General features: G+C 29.4%; 3 protein-coding genes and 1 long non-coding RNA gene across 14 annotated transcripts in view; 2 read left to right on the top strand and 2 right to left on the bottom strand.

The window, feature by feature from the left end:
- LOC145187201 (polycystin family receptor for egg jelly-like) overlaps positions 1–11,740 on the bottom strand; it is a 47,699-nt gene extending 35,959 nt beyond the window's left edge. The window contains exons 1-12 of one of the 9 annotated variants that reach the window (XM_090095756.1): positions 11,565–11,740; positions 11,279–11,333; positions 11,086–11,137; positions 9,908–10,396; positions 7,843–8,325; positions 4,556–4,681; positions 4,345–4,446; positions 2,797–3,279; positions 2,364–2,673; positions 1,895–2,064; positions 1,530–1,646; positions 459–584 (exon numbers count right to left, since the gene is read on the bottom strand). In XM_090095756.1, coding sequence (XP_089951882.1) covers positions 459–584; positions 1,530–1,646; positions 1,895–2,064; positions 2,364–2,673; positions 2,797–3,279; positions 4,345–4,446; positions 4,556–4,681; positions 7,843–8,325; positions 9,908–10,396; positions 11,086–11,137; positions 11,279–11,333; positions 11,565–11,578 — 2,527 coding nt within the window. In that variant the 5' untranslated portion in view covers positions 11,579–11,740. Of the gene's footprint in view, positions 1–458; positions 585–1,529; positions 1,647–1,894; positions 2,065–2,363; positions 2,674–2,796; positions 3,280–4,344; positions 4,447–4,555; positions 4,682–5,547; positions 5,679–5,908; positions 6,045–7,842; positions 8,326–9,907; positions 10,397–11,085; positions 11,138–11,278; positions 11,432–11,564 lie in introns of those variants that run through there. The other 8 variants (XR_016454939.1, XR_016454938.1, XM_090095762.1 and 5 more) reach the window with 8 other exon arrangements.
- A 2,949-nt stretch (positions 11,741–14,689) lies between these two features.
- On the bottom strand, positions 14,690–16,270 carry LOC149884814 (uncharacterized). 2 transcript variants are annotated; one of them, XR_016454637.1, is made up of 2 exons: positions 15,306–16,270; positions 14,690–15,117 (listed from the first exon to the last, which is right to left on the bottom strand). It is a non-coding gene; the product is annotated as an uncharacterized LOC149884814 (long non-coding RNA). The 2 variants fall into 2 exon arrangements; XR_016454636.1 differs by having other exon boundaries at positions 15,475–16,270.
- Positions 16,271–16,999: 729 nt separating this feature from the next.
- Positions 17,000–17,941, top strand: LOC145200613 (uncharacterized). Its single transcript, XM_080074524.2, has one exon. The coding sequence runs from the start codon at positions 17,000–17,002 to the stop codon at positions 17,939–17,941; it is 942 nt and encodes a 313-aa protein (XP_079930650.2).
- A 774-nt stretch (positions 17,942–18,715) lies between these two features.
- On the top strand, positions 18,716–22,211 carry LOC149884813 (uncharacterized). 2 transcript variants are annotated; one of them, XM_090096342.1, is made up of 4 exons: positions 18,716–21,420; positions 21,507–21,739; positions 21,929–22,008; positions 22,122–22,211. In XM_090096342.1, the coding sequence occupies exons 2-4, from the start codon at positions 21,681–21,683 to the stop codon at positions 22,175–22,177; spliced, it is 195 nt and encodes a 64-aa protein (XP_089952468.1). In that variant the 5' UTR covers positions 18,716–21,420; positions 21,507–21,680; the 3' UTR covers positions 22,178–22,211. Both variants share the same exon structure in this region; 1 of them encodes a protein (XP_089952468.1).
- The last annotated feature ends 403 nt before the right edge of the window (positions 22,212–22,614 follow it).

The raw sequence follows: 22,614 nt of genomic DNA, 5'->3' as shown, positions 1-22,614 counted from the left end.
TTTTTAACTTTGCCATCATCAGGGAAGTAATAATCAAGTATGACAATCAACTACAGTATTTATTTTTTCATTATTTTTAATTATATATAAAAAATAATGAAAAACTTCAAGTTAAGATAAAATATATTTAAAACTATATTGCTATCAAACAATGAAAAACTTTTTTTAAGCTTTCCCATTATCAAAAAAATTAATAAAATCAACTTTTATTTTAAAAGTTAATCCATAATTGTATAAAAATTACATGTTTAAAAGAGATCTGAAACAATTAAAAACAAAATGACAAATGGAAGTCAAGAGAAAATACACACAAAACAGTACTTTTCTCAAGCAACAAAAGCTTTTTTTTAATTTTGCCATCATTAGGAAAATAATGAAAAAACGATTCTTTGTTTAAAAACTAACACATACTCGAAAAAAAACATTTAAAAGAGACTTGTTCACCAAATAAAACCTACCATAGCAAGCATTTTCCATGTACATCCTACCACTTTTACAAGAGCATTCATAACTACCAACAGTATTTATGCATAGACTGTTATTCCAAGGACAAACAGTGATATTACTGGCACACTCATCAATATCTTGAAAGAAAAAAACATCATCAAGTTTACATAAAAGCAAGTACAGAAGAACATTTAAACAAAAGACGGACAGCCATCATTTTTGTTTTCACATGAAGGTGTTGTTTGGTAATTCATGCTAATACTTTTTATCAAAATTAGAGATTTCAATATGCCAAATGTATGTGGTGTGGTGACATGTAAAGCCAATTACAAAGAATGTAAGTGCTGTGTGTTTAGATGCAGAATTTGTCAAATGTGCTCCTCCCATGTAAGGATTTTTTTATTGAGCTGTCTAAAGTCTCAAACTGACATGATGAATACCTTTAATTGTTTGATTTGATCCATCCAATCACCAGTGAAGTAAATAGTAATTTAAATGCTTTGTTAAATTGGCATAAATGTTAAAATAGAAACATGTAGGTTAAAGGAATTTCATGGAATTCCATGTGACTTAAAAAGCTCACCAATGCTTAATATCAGCAATTAATAAATTTTAATTTTTTCATAAACATAATTTAAATTTGAGAAAAATTGTCAACAAAAATTGAGGAACTTTTCACTAACGGAAAAACAAACTTTAATACATTTTTTTTGTTATTATTAATTTCAAGTGCAATTTCTTTTTTTGGTTTTTTTTTTTTTTTTCAGAAAAAAATCTATCAATCAACATGTTCTTATTGAACAAAGAGTTACACAAAAAATATGATAACATGAAAATCTTAGGCACTTTCTTGTCAGAAAACCTTAAGTAGAGTTACTAAACAACTATTGACACTAAAACTAGTGTCAAGAGTTGTTATCCAGCAACTTTCACTAGAACTTGATATTTGATAGTATTGAAGTGTAATATTATTGCAATATTGCAAATAATGTTACACTCAGCCATTGCTAGCATAAAAATATGAAAAGCATGATAAACCATTTATCAAAAAATAATCAAAAATCTGTTTAAAAACAATCAACCTTGGCAACTTTTGTTATTATATTGAAAGCCATTTCTACACCCACAGATGAAATATTCGCTACTTTCATCTATACAGATTTCACTTGAACTTGAGTTGAAGCTGTCCGGAAAATAACCTTTGAAAAGAAAACATGTCATGATGAAATAATATTTCAGTTGCTTGTTCAACATGTACATTTGTAAACGCTAAAAACCTCAACATTTTCAGCTATACTTATTCGGTTTTAAAAAAATCAACTTTCAACTCTCTCAAATAAAAAAGTTCCACTTTATTCCCAAAGAAGAACTTTAACTGCAAAAGAACAAGAAAAGTATGCTCAATCAAAAGCCTATTGCCTGAATAACTTATCAACACTAACTTTACCTATTCTCATAGAAGCAAACCAATCATTTGTGAGTGGCTTCAAAGGATTTATTTCACTTCCAAGCAGCTGAACTCCAATTGATAAGCTATCAGCATTAATATTTTCCCAAAAAACTGTCTCCATGTAATACCTGTGGTTAGCTCGCAGAAAGACTGGTTTAGGTACTTTCCTATAAGATATTGAATAGAAAAAAGTATAACATTTTTAAAAGCTTTCTGTTACAGAGAAAAATGATCATAAAATAAACTTAATAGATAATAAAAAAACATAGATAATATTAAAATACAGATCTGAAAGTTTAATCTTTAACATGCAACTTTAATGCAACAAGAGAAGCATGCTTAACATTATAATTTTAAAAACTCTTAAAAACAACAACCTTGACAAACTGCTTTATTTATAATAAAGCATCTTTAAAGCAACCAGAAAGCTCTTGATAAAAAAATCAAAACCAATTCTACGACTTACTGTGCCCATTGCAAGTATAAAACAGGACTTTGCTGACTTATTATCATACTTTTGTTTGCAGGATCCTCATTAGAACTTAAATAAAACCAGCAGTAGTCATCACAGGCGCTGTAAAATGAGTAATTACCAGTCATTAACGGTTGAAACCAACCTCGGATTCTTTGAACATAATGATCATCAACATTTATTGGTGCATCAAACACATCAAGAAAACCATAAGTGTCAGGATTTTGCGGAAACTTTGTGATGTTTGTAGGATTGGGTAATTTGTTGTCTCCCAAATAAAACTCTCGCAGCAACATGCGGTTGTCTATGGAAAGTTTTCAAACTTCACAAAAAAATAGGAAAACAACAGAAGCTTTAGAAAAACAGGGTGTTCTTATATTATAACTTTTAAAACATTCCTCTTTTTACATCTTTGTAAAAATATTACCTTGATCAACACCTTTGATGCACAAATTCCTGATGGTTCCGTTTAGGGGATTTAACCATGGGTCAGATGCATATAGAGTCATGTTTGAAAACTCTCTGGGATATGCATTGATTGCAGTATACACATTCATTCCATCCACTAAAACACTGTAACTACAAGTACCATTCTTCAAGCATTTTTGAAATACTTTTATTATGAGCCACGAGCCCAACACTACTTTCCCACTTCTAGTGAAGCAAGTGTTAGCTCCCACAACAATGTCAGAGCAAAACATTAAAACTCCATTTACAATCCAAACAGCTAAAACTCTGCTGCCATTTGTATATTGATCTCCTTGTGATAATTGAACTACACTCACGTTTCCATTAATGACTTGCAATGGCTTCACTTGAAACACTATTTCATACTCTTTCCGAAGAAGTTTAAATACTGCGATTGGGTTGTTTGTGTGCAAAATCATTTCTCTCTTTGCAGCAAAAGAACCTCAAACAAAAAAACAGAAGGTGGCAATTTAGTTTAGTTGTATCAATAAATCCCAAACAAGTGCCTGTTTAATAAAAAATAGATTGAGGAGCAAGAAACTGGCATTTTCAGATGTCAAAACTGTAAAAACTGAAAATCTAATAACCATTCCTAAAAGCTGCAATCAAATTGAAACAACAAAGAAAATAGTATTCTTTTAAAACTGCAAGGAATAAAAAAGTAACTCTAAGAGCATGTTAAATGGTCGCATCTGTAAATTGTTTTTTTTTTTTTTTTCCTTTCTCACAAGCAACATTTTGAACTGTTACACTATTGCTTTTGGCTTTTGAGTCTAATATTAAAGCAAGAAATATCCCATAAATGACTTCATCAGCTGGTAGATGACTTCTAGTAAATATTTCAATATTTTTTGTTATCCAGATCATAACATACTTTTTACACTTTTAATTTCAAGCATTGCAAATATCAACGAAGTGTGAATACCATTTAACTTTTGATCGACAAAAAAACCATAGTGCTAACATGTAAATCTTTAGGTCACTCTAAAGATTTCAAAGTAAAAATGGCCAACATGATATTTACTATTTCCTATAATAAACCTAAAATGGCTTAGAAATCCCAGCTTATTATATTTAGAACACAACTCTTTTAAAGATCTGGTGGAAGTAAAAAATATTGTATGAGTTTTTAAAAATTCATACACACAATTGATGCTATAGACACTGCTTGGCCACCTTGTCCCATAAAAATTACTCAGAAAACCAAAAAATAAAATAAATGCATTGTTTGTGGTTTGGATTTTAAATCAAAAATGAACAACATTATATTAACTTTTTTCTCCAATAAAACCAAAATGGGTTAAAAAGTCTATGTTGATGTTTTTAGAACAAAAGTCTAGTAGAAATATAAATCATTGAATGACTATTTAAAAAATTCAGATTCACAATTGACTCTTTAGAAGCTACATTGTCCCACAAAAATTACTCACACAAACACAAAATAAGTTAATTTATTATTTCTGATTCAAACAAAGAGTGAAATGTTAATTTTGTCAAAATTAATTACCAATGCTGCACATTTCTTCACAAAAATATCCACCAGCAATGTTCACACAAATTCCATTATTCAATACACACAGCATGCTGCTATTAGCACACTCATCAATATCTAAACATAAAACTAAAAAGTTAAAGAAAGCTGTTTACACATACAAAAAAAAAAACACATACAACAAAAAAAACATTCAAAAAAGACTTGTTCACCAAATAAAGCTTACCATAGCAAGCATTTTCTGTGTACATCCAACCGCTTTTACAAGAGCATTCATAACTACCAACAGTATTTATGCATAGACTGTTATTCCAAGGACAAACAGTGATATTACTGGCACACTCATCAATATCTTGAAAGAAAAAAACATCATCAAGTTTACATAAAAGCAAGTACAGAAGAACATTTAAACAAAAGACGGACAGCCATCATTTTTGTTTTCACATGAAGGTGTTGTTTGGTAATTCATGCTAATACTTTTTATCAAAATTAGAGATTTCAATATGCCAAATGTATGTGGTGTGGTGACATGTAAAGCCAATTACAAAGAATGTAAGTGCTGTGTGTTTAGATGCAGAATTTGTCAAATGTGCTCCTCCCATGTAAGGATTTTTTTATTGAGTCGTCTAAAGTCTTTAACTGAGAAAAACATTGGCTTGAAATATAGATACTATTAAATTTGCTGGAGGCCATACTCATTATTTGGTGCACATATAATTTTAATGTTTCCTCTACTTGCTTACCTGACTACACCCTGAACCACAAGTCTGAATCTCAAAATTATCAATTATATACATTCTGGAGATAAAAATGTAATGAGTGAATGTCATACTTTTGTTTGGATTTGACATATATAATTACTGGACAGCGTTTCTTGACACTTATATATATTTATTTATGTATATATACATACATATATATATGTGTGTGTGTGTGTATATATATATATATATATATATATATATATATATATATATATATATATATATATATATATATATATATATATATATATATACATATATATATGGTGGCATTTCTTTTGATGATGATGGTGAATATGATTAACCATTCATGATCCGCAGTTTTATAAAGGATTTATTTCATACAATAACAAATCTTTGCTCTACTTTGCAAAAAAACAGCAATATTGTCTGGTATTAATAACTAATAAACTTATTTTTTGCATAAAATTTGTATGAATGGAACTGAATTTACTTTTGCAAATTTAACTAAAGAAGCTCCAGAGGAGTTCAACAGCATGAAAGATCTTGAAGCTGAGGTTTTTGGCAATATAGGTTCAAATAGTGGTGCAGATAATTGCCTAACTGTTTAGCTAGAGAAAGTTTTAAATAGAAAATTACATTTAGTGGGATGCCAACACTATATAATTACCATTTAGACTGGTAATTATTTTATTTGATGGAAAACAAATGAGCCGAAAATATGTGAAGGTGTAGTTTGCTTATCTCAATCATAAGATTCCAGACGTGGAATCTAAGATGACTTAAGTGCTTTAGGGGATTCTAAGGGTGAATTTTCTCAAAAAAAAATTGTTATAAAAATTAAAGATTTTAACTTATATTTCTTTCCAGCTTAAAATTCGTATATTTTTATTGTTTTTTTTAAATTAAGGTATATTTAGTGCAGAATATAATAGGAGGTGGGTGAGAATTGAATTCGGGCGAGCCCGAAGTCGGCTCCAATTTTCTGGAATTTATAACTTAGAAAAAAACGAATTTACAGAATAATTTTGCACTCTTCTGAAAGCATGTTTTATGAAATTGGTTAGAAAATAGAAGAGTGAAATAAAGTGAGAGAAGATCAACCTGAAAATAAACTCTAGGTGCAAAGTAAGAATTGTTAATTTGAATAGTAATTTTTTTATATAAACTACTGTTAAATTACTTTTCGTGTTTATACAAAAATAAAATTGATAACCCTAAGCTAAAAGTGAATACAATTTTTGATTTAGAGGCTTGAACTAAGCTTATCCGATTTTGGTAAAGGTAGAAATAGAACCAGTCTTTAATGGAAATTCTTTGCAAATGATGAAAATTGTGATGTACCTTTTTGGTGGCGGTTAAAACAAGTAATGTTGCGCGGAATCTTTTTTTAATGAAAAATTAAAAACTTAAATATAAATAAAAAGGAGGAAATTTCTTTTGAGATGGAAGCGTAACTCTCATTGTCTAAACAAAATAAACTATAAGTATAAGTTTATAGTTTTCTCTCTTTATAAGCATATTATTCATCAAGTTACAGCCGTAACGTAATTAGGATCCATCTGTACAAATGTATGAAAGATAAAGTAGCTAATCTAGTACAGTTTAAATTTGTTTTTTATATGTATAACGATGTTTACAACAATCATATCAGTAAAGCATGTTAAAATCTAACACAATGCCACGACATCGTGGATTCATCCGATAACTTTTAACCATTGAAAAACTGTATCAAGTGAAAGACCCAAAAACGTTTGGATTAGGAAAGTATTTAACAAAAGATTTTCAAGACTAATGAAGAGCTAGATCAGCTTCACAACAATGTTAAAGAGGGTGAAGAAAACAAAGAAAGGTTTCCTGAAGTACTGGCCCCTAAAGTGAAGAAGCATCTACTAAGTCCATCAATGCCAAAATTGAAGCCAAGCTTTTTTATACTTTGTTATGTCTCGATTTAAACGAAATCAAAACTGGCTTAAGTCGTCATCGGTATCGGAATTGGAAAATTCCGACACTCAGGTTCATTGATTTTAGTTGATTTAATAACCAACTCGGACCCTTTAAAAAGTTTTATGAAGAAAGCGGTGGCTAAAAATATTGGGAACAGAAAAAATAAGAAATGAAAAAGAAAATGAACATACACATAAAAATATATATAACACATACACATTGATCTTGCGAAAATATCAACGTTCATTTGTAAGTAACATCTATCAAAATCTGTTTCTTTTATTTTTTAAACACGACGCTGAACATGGAATTTTGTTAATAATCATTTCAAAAGTAAAATTTCAAGCTTTATTTTATTTTGTGTTTCTACATATCGATTTCCATGAAACACTCCTTTTAAATGATTACAAGATGATTTTACCCATTATAAAATTCCAACTAAATAAACCAAACTTTAGACGGAAGTAAAATAATTTTAATGAAAGAAGCATGAATTCATTTTAAAATTATTTTTGTTATTCCTAAATATAGCCCAAAAATGTGTTAAGGAGTTGACCAAATAAAACAAGCATTGTCAACATTTGCTAAAAACACTTATTGGTATTAGGTGAAGGTTATTCTTTTATATCGTCACTTAGAGGGTAACCATAAAAACAATTTTTTACCATCATTAAAAATCAATATGTAACAATTAAATAGTTTAAGTTCTTTTATATTCATAACAAGTTTTGAACAATTTTTTTGGTGTTTTTAAGAACAAGTTTTGTATGAAATGATTTTTTTATAATCAACTTTTGTAGTAAATCAAAATTAAAAAACTATTAACTTTAAAAAAAGCTACCTGACAAAGGGGTGGCAATGTAAATATTCCGAATGTATCCCTCTTGAACAGGATGAAAGTAATCAGAAGCATAAACTTTGATATTTTCTAAATCAGAACCATTTACTAATGTTGTGTATTCAATAGTTCCATTTACACTAACAGCAAATACATATTTTCCATTAGCATAGTCTTGCGAAACAACTATTGCTGTCCATTGTTGTAAGGGAATGCGTGTATTAGAAACAAACTGGAAAGTTACTGAATTGTTGAATTTTGAAATAAACTTCAAAGTTCCATTAAAATTATCATTAAAATAGATGCCTAAAGTGCTATCACTGTAGTCATTTTCATTCATCATAAATCTCAAAACACTTGTGAGACTACCTAGTATATGAGTCGGTTTCACTTCAAATCGTAAACTAAACTCTTTTGTAAATTTACTCAATGTAAAGATGGTTTTACCCGATGTTAAAAGAAAATCTTCCTTTAGTTCATAAAAATCTATTAAAGAAAGAAATCATTAAATAACAGACATAAACTTTTAAAGTTTTTTTGCATTAAAATTAAAATATAAAACGATTGATTTACTCATTCTTATTTGAGTGCTGTTTAATAATTTTATTTTTAAATGAAAGACCAAAAATAATCAAGTTCTGAACTTTGTATTAACATAAATATAAGTTAAACGTTGAAACTCGACAACAAAAAAAGTAAAACGGAATAAAATAATAGTGAGACAGTACAAGTAAAATCTTTGTTTTGTTTTAAAAAGGGAATTCAGCCACATTGTATGCTTCCAATCCTATGAGTTTATTCCAGGACCTGTTGAAGACGACCGTTACCATATAAAACTAACTTTTAACTGTTCAAAAAATGAACTTATTGAAAAGAGCAATTTTAAAATATAATTTTCTTATTTTGCACACTTAGATATCTCAGAAAAGACTAATATCAATATTTTCATCATTTAAAGTTGACCTGATTTTGAATCATCATACTTGAACGTGGTATTGACTTTAAATCATCGTACTATTATTTAAAGCTTAGTTTCTCCTTTTCTTTTAAAAAGTTGGTATTGAGTTGTCCAATATTTGCATTCTCAAAATTCCTCTTGCCCTGTGAAAGTTCAAATTCTTCCACTTATTTCTGGATAAGATTCTGATGCCTAATTAAAAAAAACCTCCATGAATTGAAGTAGGATGCTTGTAAGAAAGTTAAGTACATCTGTGAGAACATCCTTGGCAATTACAAGTATCCTGCATATGCTGATGGTGTTCAGTTGATGTGCTTTAAAAAATTGGCTGGCTTATGTCATTGAAAACTCACTTCCTGTATTCCTATCTAGACTTTTTTGCAAAAATTTTCCAAGATTATAATTCAGGAAATAACATGCTACAGTTAAATTAACCACAAATTTCTATTGTATATTGCGATTTCTTGCCTAGAATGTTGAAAACAGCCAGATGAGTTGCACGTGTAAAATAATATGTGCAAGATAGTAAATTTGCCAGTGTTTTCAGCAGCTCTATTTGTTGGTACACTCACGATACCTTCATGTGATTCAAACTAAAAAATCTTAAGAAGTCTCAAAGATATTTCTTGTAACTTTCTGCAGAATATGATCCATAATATCTGGCCAATCCCAAATTCTTAATTCTAAAATCCTCATTTGGCAAATGACAATTAGGTAAGGGCAGCTTATTAGGTCCATTCCATGAACTAAAATTCCTGGAATTTTTGTCTTCAGACTTTTTTAGAGTTATTTAACAAAACTGTATTTTTAGAGTAAATTTTTTTTTATCTGATAATGAATCAAAACTAATAAGAACGGTCCCCTTTTCTCTTTATCGGACAGGTTTGAATTTTAATGAATTCAATACCGAAATTCCAATGCTGAGAGCACCGGAGCAAAAAGTACCAAAAAATGGCCGAAACCACAGGATCGGAAGCACTGTGTTAGCAAAATATTTAAAATAGCAACTTTGAGCTAAAACCTTATAAGCAATTTTATGTGTTTGATTTCACCTTTTTTACTGGTTTCAATTAAATGGCAAACGTATCTGAAACTTTTAAAAAATTTTACCTGGAGCTTGAGTTGAGACTACTAATTTACGGATGCTTCCTTGTTGAGAGACAGAAAACGGATCAGATGCATATAATTTAACATTGTAGAAATCTAAGGCAGATTTTATTACTTCTGTACATTCGACAGATCCGTTTACACTAAAAGCAAACGTATAGAGGCCGTTAACAAGTGCTTGATATGCAGAAATCGTAGTCCATTGTTGTAAGGGGATCCTCGTTTTAGAAACAAACTGAAAAGTTGTTGAGCCATTTAACCTTAGATTAAATTTCATTGTTCCGTTTGAATTGTCATTAAACCAGAATGATAATAAATTATCAGAGTAATCCTGTTCATTAATCATGAATCGTAAAACATTTGTAACCAGAGTTCCGTATATGTAAATTGGCTTCACTTCAAAGTTCAATTCGAATTCTTTGGATAATTTGCTTATGAATGCAACTTTTTGATTTGCACTAACACTTTGCTCTCCTTGCAAGTTAACCATGTCTGGAATTTTAATGAAAAACATTAAAGTTATAAAAATAGAACAAAGCTGGATAAAAGCGGAAAAATTACATGAAAGTACGGAACAAAATGCAACCTAATTCTTTCAAAACCAATTGTCTAGCCAAGACTTTTTTGGTTAGAAGGGAGAGGGAACCAACTATAAATAGTAACTATTACTCTGTTATTTTTTTCGTTATAGTAGGTGTATAAGACTATAGTTCGTTCTATATACCCCCTCTCCCTTCCATATATTCCAGTCTATATTTAGTTCTAAGTAGTAAAATCTACGCATATACTTCGCATCGTATATTCATTTTTTTCATTTTTTATGATCATTTTCTTTTCAATCCAAAAGATTCCAAAAAAAAGCATACTTCATATCCCCTTCTGTACTTAAATCAAAACTCCATCTTTGGTTTCTTTCTTCCAGCGAAGTACGTTGCGATTACAGCTGTCCTGAATATTTACAGCTGTCCTGAATATTTTAGCAGGAATATAATTACACTAAGCTAATTTCTAACTTAAGCTAATTGTTGCAGGATATCAATTGAGAAGTCAAAGAGAATATTAATTTTCATAATTAAAATACAAAAACTACAAGGTTTTTTGAAACTTACTCAAATTTAGATTCGCTAACCCCAATTAAATTTCCACCCAGGTAATATAATAATTTAACTTTGTTGACTTACTGTAGTTAGAACTATATGCAATAAAAGGAATCTCCACGAGTAAGATGGCCAACTGAAAGAAGAACTTTTTTATTAACATACTAAAAAAAAAAGCCGTTTCAAATCTTTAAATCTTTAAAATTTTTCAAATCTTTAAAATGAAAAACCTAATCATCGGTGTTGTCTGCATAAAAACATAAAAAACTTTTCTCACCAAAGTTATTACCGAGGAGGCAGCATTAATCATCATTAATAGCACCAATAAAAGTCTAATAAAAAAAAATATCATAAACTTTAAATTTTAAAGAAATCTGCTAATTTTAAAAAAATTCTATAAGTTTTGAAGTTTTTTAATTGAATATGCCGCATTTCATTAAAAGTACAAATAATGAAAGACAAACAGAATTAATAAAAGATACATTTGTTTAATAATTTATCAATTTTACTTATTGATTAATTTATGACCAAAATACTCTGAAATAATAACGAAAGTAACATACATGAAATTCGACATCAAAAATATCTTAAAAGTTTCTCAGACTTCACCCTGGGAGAGTAGGGGCCAGCAGGGTCTCGCGAGTACATTGATTGCTTCATCTCCTTGCGCTTTCGGTTCTGTCCAGAGTATCTTCTCTTTGAAAAATATGGCAGCAATTGTTTATGCAAAATGTTTACTGAACAGACAACATTACAGTTAAGTAAAAAATGGTGTGTGTGTGTCACACACACCATTTTTTACTTAACTGTAATGTTGTCTGTTCAGTAAACATTTACCTACCCCAGTTTGTGAATTACTTTACACTATGCTCAGACTGGCTTTAAAAAACGAAATTGTTCAAGACTTGCTAATATCTTTTTCTGATAATTCATAAAAATCAGTTTTTACATGCTTTCCCTATTGAAAAAAATTCCTTTTTTTTTTTTTTTTTTTTGTTAAGAATGTTTTAATAGGTAAATTTCAAAATGATTTAAAAAACGAAAAAAATATTTTTTTACCTTAAAGTTACATAAATTTTATCAATGATTCAAATTTATAGGAGATATTAAATTATTTTTCATTTAAAACTTCTTTATGCCATATTAAGTAATACTTTAATTTAAAATTATTTAATCAAAAAAATTTGCAGTAATAAAAATGTACTTGCAGAAAAAAAAGCACTACTTTTGTAAATATCTTTAGAAGACCAAAAATCTACAAAAGTTTTATAAGCTAATTCTTCAAGGATCATGCCATTTAATTCTAAAAAATCTTCTCCGTATTCGCCGGTATTTTGAAGTCAACCTGATGGAGTGAGCCAAAAACTGCTACGTTAATCTTAGAAATGTTTTAAGATTGGTGCAGCACCAATTTTTGACGAGTGCCATTGGGTTGCATGAAGACTAAGAAGTACCAGGTTAGCTAAATGAAAGCTTCGACATACATTGGATGGCTCAGAAAACCTAGAAAGATCTTTCTACAAATGTATAATGAAATGAGTAATAATAAATTACATCATAAAATTAGATTATTTCGTTGTTAATGCAGAGTTCTTATGACACTTTTTCCACCGAAATGAAAGTTTTAATTGGTTTTTTTAGACCATGGAACCAAGAATTGATAACATTAGTCAAGGAGAGTTAAGCAGAGATATGAAAAATAGTGAAGTTCTTTTCACAAATACCACAAAATTATTTGTTTTCAAGGACTGCATTTTCTTTCTTGTTTTTGTAAGCATTTTGCATTTAACTGACATTACTTGTCAAAAAAATGATAAAAGACTTGATTGTGGAGTTTTTTCGTTTTTTTCTAATATTTGACTGTAGTGCTATATTCGAACATCCCTAGAAGTTTTATTTGGGAGCATATTCACCAAACATTTTTTTTTTTTTTTGCTTAAGTTTGGCGTAAGTTTGGCTTTCAAAACTGTAAATGTCGTATTCACGAAACTTGCGCAGCTGCGTTTCAAAAAAACTTTCGTAAGTTTTGGCGTAAGTTCAACCCTAAACTATCGGTATTCACTAAACTGAAATGGCATTCATCAAAATTTTTAGAAACTTGTTCAGCTCAATTTACGCAAGAAAATTTACGTTTGCTATGAACTGCCTAATAAGAATGGCGTTATATTATTATGATGCATATGTAGTTTTATTGTCAGATTGATATATATCATTAAGGATCTTAACATATATAAATTATATATAATATAATATGAGCTAACAATAATCATAGATATTAACAAAAAATGACTGAATCATAATGATATAACATCTTATAAAGATATAATATTATTTTTGTTAAATATACGCTCTTCTTCACAACTTTTTTGTAATAAGGTATGTGTCTTATTAAGTATCACAATCATAGTTTCAAAAAAAAAAAAAAAATTGAACTCGGTTGTTTTTTTTGCGTAAGTTAAGCGCACTTCATGCGCAACCCAACTTTACGGAAATGCTGCGAAATATTGGTAAAATACCAAATAGTAACATGAACGTTAGGTTTCCGTAACATTAATTGAGCTGCACAAGAGTTACGAAAGTTTGGTGAAAAAGCATCCTGGTGTGTGCTCTCGATCTAATATTGGGAGTTTCAATTTCCGTGTGGTTTCCATTGTGTTTCTAATTTTCAACAATTATATAAAATTGAAGCGTAACAAAAAGATTAATTCAAATTTGTTTTAGATTACGTTACAAAATGGTTCATTCAAAATTGCGAAATGCTTATGATAAAAGCATTCACATTTTCTTTAAACGCTTAAATGTTTATATCATTAAATGCATAACAAAAAGCTTTATTCAAATTTTCCTGAATGAGTATCAAAAAGCTTAATTATGCTATAATTTCATAGTTGCCACATTTATTACCAGGTACCAGGTCTAAATAAAACAAGTATAAAAAGATTATAGGAGCAAATTTGGCAAGCCATGTTTAAATCATCTTTCTCAACACCTCTCACAAATTGGGGCTGTGCAACTTTTTTGGTTTATATTCAGTTCAATTCGCAATAAAATTTTTGGTCTCTGGAAAAGTTATTCAAATTTATTTTGTATAAAAGGTTTGTTATTTTGTATAAAAGGTTTGTTATTTTGAGTTAATAACGGTTTATTTTGTTTCCAGGATCCTTTGAGAAATCTTTGAGTCAAAAGGTATATTCGTTGAATATCATTCTTCTCCGTAATTAATTATTCATTGCACAACACTGTTAAAACAAAACTTAACAAGTCTTACTTAACCAGCAAACTAAGACTAAAAACTAAATAAACAAATGGAGAAAAAATTCAAATAGTAGCTAAAAAGAAATACTATTTTATTATGTTTTAATTGGTCCTAAGTATTTTCTTAACATCTTTAAATCATCATTTTAAGTTTTTATTATATCGTTTTGCGTACTAAACTTTTAAAAGAAATTGAATATAGAATATTTATGCATATAAATGTTTATACATTTTACATTTATAAATATGTTTTGTATTAATATTTTATGTTTAGCTTTTTTTGAATGTAAAAATATAAGTTTTTATATGTAATATTTATACATAATTAATATTGCCGGTTACAATAACATTAATTATTTAATGCCATTTATTGTAGTAATATTTTAACCAGTAATAGTAAAGTTATAAATATTACATAAAAAATATATATAACTTCAGTTTTTTGATAAATATATTTCATTTTGGATACATTTAATTTCGGTTATTTAATAATTTAGTTGTGTGTGATATTTGTTGATTGTATCAGTCATTCTGTAGATTACTTAGAAATATTTTCGCAGTATGAAGGTGGTTTCTTGCTGAAGGAGAACTGTAAAGTTTCATCAAGCGATTCAGATTCCATAATTATCGAGTCAGTTTTTAAAGGTGAATCTTCGACAAGGAAAACTTTCGCAGACTTAAAAGGAGTCGAATGGAAATCACAGTGATGCACGTCGTTCGATAGTGACCAGCTTAAGTTTGGTATCAAATCAACTGACTTATGCGTTAGTTCATTCCAAATATAAATTATAATAAGAAGTCCACCGACACAAGAGCAGGCAACGAATAAAATAATCAGTACGTAGTTCATCAGTTTCAATTCTGTAAAAAAAAAAAAGAAACTTCGAAAGCTGCTTAAAAGAAATGTTCGAGAGAAGCTTCACAAGAAAAGATGCTGAAAAAAAAAAAAAACTGAAAATTCTTTTTTCACAATAAAATTAATTGACAAAAAGCAAATTGCGTAAAGAAAGAAAATTGTTTTTAGAAAGGTTGCACAAGTTATGACTTACTTTGCACCAATCCATTTAATTGAGTAAAAACTAATGTTATCAAAAAATTAAATGCGAATATCTAACAAAAAATTATGCGAGTAACATTTTTAAAATTATCAACAAGTTATAGTTTAAAAGTTTTTATTTGGCCACACTATTTACTGCAATATTCTAAAAACGTACTTACTTGTGAATGTTTTTGCATATACTTAATAATAATTATACTATCCATGTAAAATTTGAATTGAAAAATAAAAACTCGTTTTCTTTTTAAAACTTTGCTAACAAAAACAAATGGAATAGTTACACATGAATTTCTCTTAGATGACGTGCCAACGTATGAATTTAATTCTTTAAAATTATTTTACCAAAAAGAAACTTATCTAAAAAAAAGCTTTTTTCTGCAAAACATTCTTGAATGAGGACTTAACGCTAAATACGAAGCCCTCGAGTATGCTCAATATGCGCTGTTAAATAGATAAGCTTGGTCGCTTTAAGGTTGCTTCTGCTGTCTAGCCTTGTCTCGCTCATTACTACAATCACTCTAAGGAATTCATTAACCATACTCTGAGACTCCGTTACCGAGTTGCGAAATTATCAGTCTAGATATATTATTAAAAAATTGTATTGAATTTCGATATAAACGGAATTTAATGTCCATTTAAGGTGGCTCACCCCCATTAAAAATCAAAAAAAAAATTTTTTTTTTTTTTTTGAATTATGTTATATTAAGCATCGAAGTACAAAATTCATAATATATTTTTACTATTATATGCTTAAAAAGTAACAAAAAATACCGTTATTGTGGTTAATACAGTTTCCTACTCCTTAGCAACGCCATAGCAACGGTGTAAACAACAAATTTATTCATTACTTCTTGAAGGTTTTAACTTAAAGTTTTGAACTATTTTTCAATGTTAGATCTATTATGCTTTTCTACTGTTCTGTAAAATGTAATATTTCTTAAAAATGTGCTCTGTATCATTAATTCAATGTAATTTAGCTGAAAACTATCAATCTGGATATGGCGAACAAAAGGAATAAAATTAGAAATTTAAAGAGAAAATATCATGGAAATAGGTATACAAGGAGAGCAGAGGAAGTAAATGGTTGAAGCAGGAAATCAGAAACAACAAGTGGGCGCTACTCGACTTTCCCCCCCCCCCCCCTATTTTTATGATTGATTCTGATAGAGAATTTTATGCTGATTAAGAATCGTATAAAAACATGGGTCTCAAAATCAATGGAAAGTTCTCTAATCTGAAGTTGAAAGTACAAAAATATACGACAAATCTCTAATATTCGCCATCTTGAAAAATGATTTTTTTTGTTTTAAAAGTTATCTTTTAAAAGTACTAACAACCTGGTTTTTATATTCATAACAAAAACTTCTAATTATGGAACGTTTTGAGAATTCATTGACATTTAAATTTATCACGCAAATTTGGTTTAGCTGGGATCATTACTTTGTTGTCTAGAATATCTTTTAAAATTTTTATCAAATAAGTTGAAAAATCTTTTATTGGTTATATACTAAAATAAATTTAGCATTACTAAACTTTTTGCATTAAAAATGTACATATTTCAAACTGTTGATTTTTTTTCTAATACTTTAAGTTAACCCCCCGTGAAAAATTATTTTCATTGTAACTGTCATATAAAAAGGAATGTTTCAGTACTAACTGTCTAGTAAGTTTATTTATCTTAATATCATGGCCCTTCGAAGACCAACAATAAACGAATTTGACTCTCTTTCCTTAACAGAAATAGGAGCAAAATTCAAATACAACATTGAAGCTACAATCCACTGGTGCAGAACTTATGGTTTACTCGCCGAAAGTATGCGTTGTAGTGTATGTAACGTGGCCTGCACACAGCAAGTGAAGAATGGATTAATCGATCAGTTCATTTGGAGATGTCAAGTTAAGCGGTGCAAAAGAACCTTCAGCATAAGAAAAGGCAGCTTTTTTGAGAAATCCCACCTACAACTTTGGCAAATATTAGGATTAACTTACGTTTGGGGTAGAAGTGCAGGTAAGAGTCGGGGATTATCAATTAGCGATATAAGGCAAGAGCTTAACATAGGAAGCGATGACACCATTGTTGATTGGAATCAATTTTGCAGAGATATTTGTGTCTCATATTTCATCAATAACCCTGATCCAATAGGTGGTCCAGGGTGCATTGTTGAAATAGATGAATCTGTTTTCTGTCGAAGGAAGTATCACGTTGGTAGAGTAATCCCACAGCAGTGGATATTTGGCGGATATGAACCTGCTACTAAAAAAGGCTTTTTAATTCCCGTCCAAAATCGCGACTCTGCAACATTGATTCCAATCATAAATCAATGGATACTTCCTGGCTCTATTGTCTGGAGTGATATGTGGGCAGCTTATAATGATTTGCAAGCTCCTGCATATTTACATGGCACTGTCAACCACACTCGAAACTTTGTAGAACCTCTGACTGGCGTGACAACAAATCATGTAGAAGCTATGTGGTGTCGAGCGAAAGCAAAAATCAAATCAATGATGGGACCAACTAACCGTGAAATGATAGCTGACTATTTGTCTGAATTTATGTGGATGCAGAGATTCCCCGAACATCGGTTTTTTCATTTTTGGGATCAGGTTGTGGCAGCGTATCCTGTTTGACTTCCTCGAAAGCTTACTGTGTGCATTAAACGTTACTAGCATTATAATTCATGCCGAGGACTGGGTAAATCAAAAAAACGGCTATTTTCATAGCCACTTACATTCACTAAAAACAATTTTGCAAAGAACATAAGGAATTCTATTTTTATTATTCGAAGGAAGTTTGTCTTTTCAATTACTCTTTCTTTATTATTAAAGATTTAATATTATCTGAGAATTGTCATAAAATCTCTTATAAATTTAAAATTCATAAAAAGGAATCATGTTTCGCAAGAGTAACACGCTTTATAGCTAGTTTTTCTGTCCGATTACACATAAGAAACGAAGCAAATGAGCTTGTACTAGAAAGTTTCTTATTTTAAGAGTACATTTTTTCAACTCTAATACTAAAAAGTAGTAAAAGTTGCTTAATTATCGAAAGTGAGAAAAAGTACATAAAATGAACTTTGAAAACATGTTATCACGTTTTATTGTCAGCTAAAATAGCTTGAATTCCATCACTGTCATATAATCCTAAGGTTTGTCCCTGAACAGAACACAAATTAGGAGATGTTCCTCGAACCTTAATAAAATAAGTTTCTTATCGAAAAGTAACTAAATACTAATAGTTTCTTAAGATTTAAGTACTACTTTCTTATTTTAAAAAAAAAAAAAAAGTGTATACTCGAGGGAACTTAGCCGTTCATATTAAACCTAAAAAAATTTTTTTTTGTTGTAAAAACCGGGCTGGTATTTTTTGCTTTTGAAAATAAAACCAACCGTAGAATTAGTTTTTTCAAGATGGCGAATATTAGAGATTTGTCGTATATTTTTGTACTTTCAACTTCAGATTAGAGAACTTTCCATTGATTTTGAGACCCATGTTTTTATACGATTCTTAATCAGCATAAAATTCTCTATCAGAATCAATCATAAAAATAGGGGGGGGGGGAGAAAGTCGAGTAGCGCCCAACAAGTGCATCAAAGCTTAAGAAAAAACATAACTTTAGTGCTGCAACAAATTGTGATTCCGAAGTTGACAATTTTTTCTTTATTTGTAACTTTAGAATTATTAAAAATATATTTGAACAGTATTCCACATGCAGTGAGTGTAATAGCAAGCTAACTTTTTTTCATAATGAATCTATACGTATGGGATTTTCTATTGGAATTATAATACAATGTTCAAACTGTGACTTTGAAAGTACATTTTATTCATCACCATCTGTAAATCAAAGTGTTTCTAGTTCAAAACCATATGAAATAAATTTACGTGCTGTTATGGCATTTCGTGAAATTGGACGTGGTAGAGAAGCTATGTCTACTTTTACTGCTATAATGAATATGCCTCCACCTCTTACGAATCACAGTTATAATATTACAAACAATAAACTACATAAAGTTTATAAAGAAAGCAGTTCTCAGAGTATGAAAGCTGCTGGGTAAAACAAGCTATAGACAAAAAATAAATTTACCTGTAGCAATTATGGAGGAAATTAAACCTATTTTTCAAGAATTATCAAACCCTGAAATGCTAAGAAAGTGTTTACATGGGATGACACAAAACTGCAATGAGTCATTTAATGGTTTGATATGGCAGCGATGCCCTAAAACTACTTTTACTGCAAGGAAAATTCTTGAAATATCTGTTTATTCTTCTATTTTAAATTACAATGATGGATTTTCCTCTTTAAGTTGCATTTTTAAAATGCTTGGGTTTTCTGGAGGTGTTTATTTTGAAAAAGGAGCTTTCAAAAAAGATAAAAACCGACTATCAAATATGTCAAGAAAATCAACTGATGTTAGTAAAACACGAAGAAAACATATAAGATCAATAAACAAAGGTTATTTAGACATTGACAAGGAGAATGATGATATGAAATCTTATGCTAGTGGCAGTTTTTAGTAACTTTTTATAAAAAAAACTTTTTGTTTTTATGTTGTTTTTTTTTAAAATGTGTTTTTTAAGACTTTCTTATTTTAATATATTTTTCTTACGAAAACGTTAATATCTTCAGTTTGGTTAAAGCTTTTATCTTCAAATTTTCACAGTGTGTTGATTAACTTATTTATGAGGGCTGGGACTAGAATTATAACATTTTAAGCATAAATAAATTAGTTTGAATGTAGTTTGTTAGACTGACACAGGCACTAAATCAATTTCTGCACCTTTATTGCTGCCATTTTAGTTTTTTTTAACATTTGAAAAAAATTTTAGTTCCAGCCCTGGAGCAACTATTTAGCTACCATTTGGCAAAATATGGTGTATTCAGTGCAAATTTTACTCAAGATATCATTGTTTTAGCTAAGGTAAGATTTTAGACAAATTATGCTGACTCAGCATCAAAAAATGGAAATTTCATTTTTCTTTTAAGAAGTTAAAGTTTTAATAGAATTTCCTTATATAAAAAATAAAAAACAAGTTTTTAACCTTTATAAATAAAAAGTTAGATTTAGAGGGGGTGAGCCACCTTAATGTTGAATTCTTATAAGGGGTTTTCTCAGGAACTTTCTTAGAATCAACTCACTACTCCATTTATCATTCTGCTAATGTTTCATTAAATTTTTTGAAGAATCAACTCACTACTCTATTTATCATTCTGCTAATGTTTCATTAAAATTTTTGAAGAATCTGTAAGCTTTGCATTGTAAAATTTTTATAAAATAAGAACTTGAAAGCTAATCTAAATTTAAAACTATTTTTTACAAAAAAAGTATATAGTTTTAACATTTTAAGTAATTTATTACACTTAAAAGCTAGAGTTGGATTGTGTTACAATCGTAAACTTTTTTTTAACACTTGCCGTTCATTTAGTCTACATGGTATAAAAACCCTAAAAGCATTTTTAATTTTAAAGCTGTTAAAGTAATGCTGTTCTTCATACCATGATAAATTCAAGTTAAGAAAGCTTTCTTTATGACATGCGATCTGAAAAAAGATATAGTAATTTACGAACAAGAAAAAAGAATAGATTTGCTAACAAAACTGTACATGCAATTTCATCAACAACAGTAAACAATGAATTGATCACAAAAAACCATCTTCTGAAAAAAAGCAAAATTTTTCTTATTTCCTGAAAGTGATCCTCCCTGGATGTAATTTTTTATAGACAGGAATGTCAACAATGTCGCAGAAAAAAAAAGAAAAGAAAAGGAATTGAACCTTAAAAATATTACGTATAGGGCAGAAAACAAGACAGTGAGAGCTTTTTTAAGTCTGCAAGAGAGACAAAAGTTACTTGAGAAATATAATCGAATGACATTTTAAGACCTAGAGGATGCTGAGTTGGCTTCATTTACATTGCAAATAAACGTGAAACAAAAGAGATTTAAGATGAATTAAAAAGAGGCTGACTTGCACTGCTGTTCCTATCAAAATACAATTTAACAATTGCCGAGGATTTTTACTTAAAACACGAGTTTGTTAAAAGCATTTGTTTAAATATTTATCACCAACAAATGAAGAGTTGAAGGAATTTAGAAGGTCTTAACAAAAACTGGTGTGTGCTTACTAGGCTAATTTTATATTAAGTTCTTTATTATTACGGGTTTTTTTTATTTTTATAATTGTATTTTTAATTTGCAGGAATGCCACCCAATGACCAAAGAACCAAATATACAAACTAAAACTCAGAGTTTTTCTGAAGGCAAATGTGGTGGAGTCATAAATCGTATTTGTTCTTTTAGAGGATAACCATATAATTACTCTTTTAAAGATTCTAGGATACTCTATTTGCCACAAGATGTGAACCTTTGCAAGATGCACGTAATGGATTCAGAAAATCACCAAGATGAATCCTGTTCCAGAGAAGATTACAGGTATATGTTTTTTTAGTACTAGCAAATAAAATAAATAATATTATTACTTTAGCAAATAAAAAAATAATAGTGCAATAATATTTTATCACTTTGTATTTTTTTAAATTTTTTTATCCTGAGTTAATTTGATTATTATACGCAAAACTTATTTATATTATCAACATCAATAAGTTTTTATTTTTCTAAAAGTTACAATGGCTTATGCACTTCGAGGAAGCCAAACAAAATCCTTCTCTCTTTCATGTTGTTTCAGTTAAGAATACTGAAAAGTAAGTAAAGTCTTGGAAATTCAACTCTGAGTTTTCTCTATTTGAAAATAAAATGACTTTCCCTGATTTTTTCTTACACCCTTCAATTGGAACATAAAGTTTTTTTCTTTAAGAGTACAGAAAATCGCAACCTACTTCAGAGAAGCTTTGGAAATCAATGAGTGAGTAATTGCTACGTTTAAAGAGAATGGTCAAGGTTTTAGTGCAGTAACAATTTTTTAATTTTGCATAAATGTGCCATTGAGAATGGCTTAGACAGTATCACTAGTGACTTGCACAACTTCTATATGCAAACTGCACATGAGTCAATTAAAGTAGAGTTTGAGGAAGGAGAGACATGCTTATGGATTTTTTTAGTATATTTTTTTCATTTTATTTTAGTTTTTTATTCTTTCTATATGTTTTTTTCTGCCTTTCATTTTTCGCAATCTTTTTGGTCCCTTAACTAGGTTAAGTTTTGGTTTGGCTGAAAAAATGTCCTTTTCCCCTGGTATCACCTTAAACAAGATTTATTTTTTGCATAGCTAACTTTCTTTTTATATTTTCTTGAGACATCATATGGTTCATAGGCGCCGAGTTCACGGGGGCAACAGGGGCAGTGCCCCC

This window comes from Hydra viridissima, unplaced genomic scaffold, assembly GCF_058129835.1.
Source record: "Hydra viridissima isolate aposymbiotic clone 2 unplaced genomic scaffold, HvirCarnegie_v1 scaffold_8, whole genome shotgun sequence".
Classification (NCBI taxonomy): Eukaryota; Metazoa; Cnidaria; class Hydrozoa; order Anthoathecata; family Hydridae; genus Hydra; species Hydra viridissima.
Note: the sequence above shows the minus strand (reverse complement) of the source record. Positions and strands in the feature narration are given on the sequence as shown.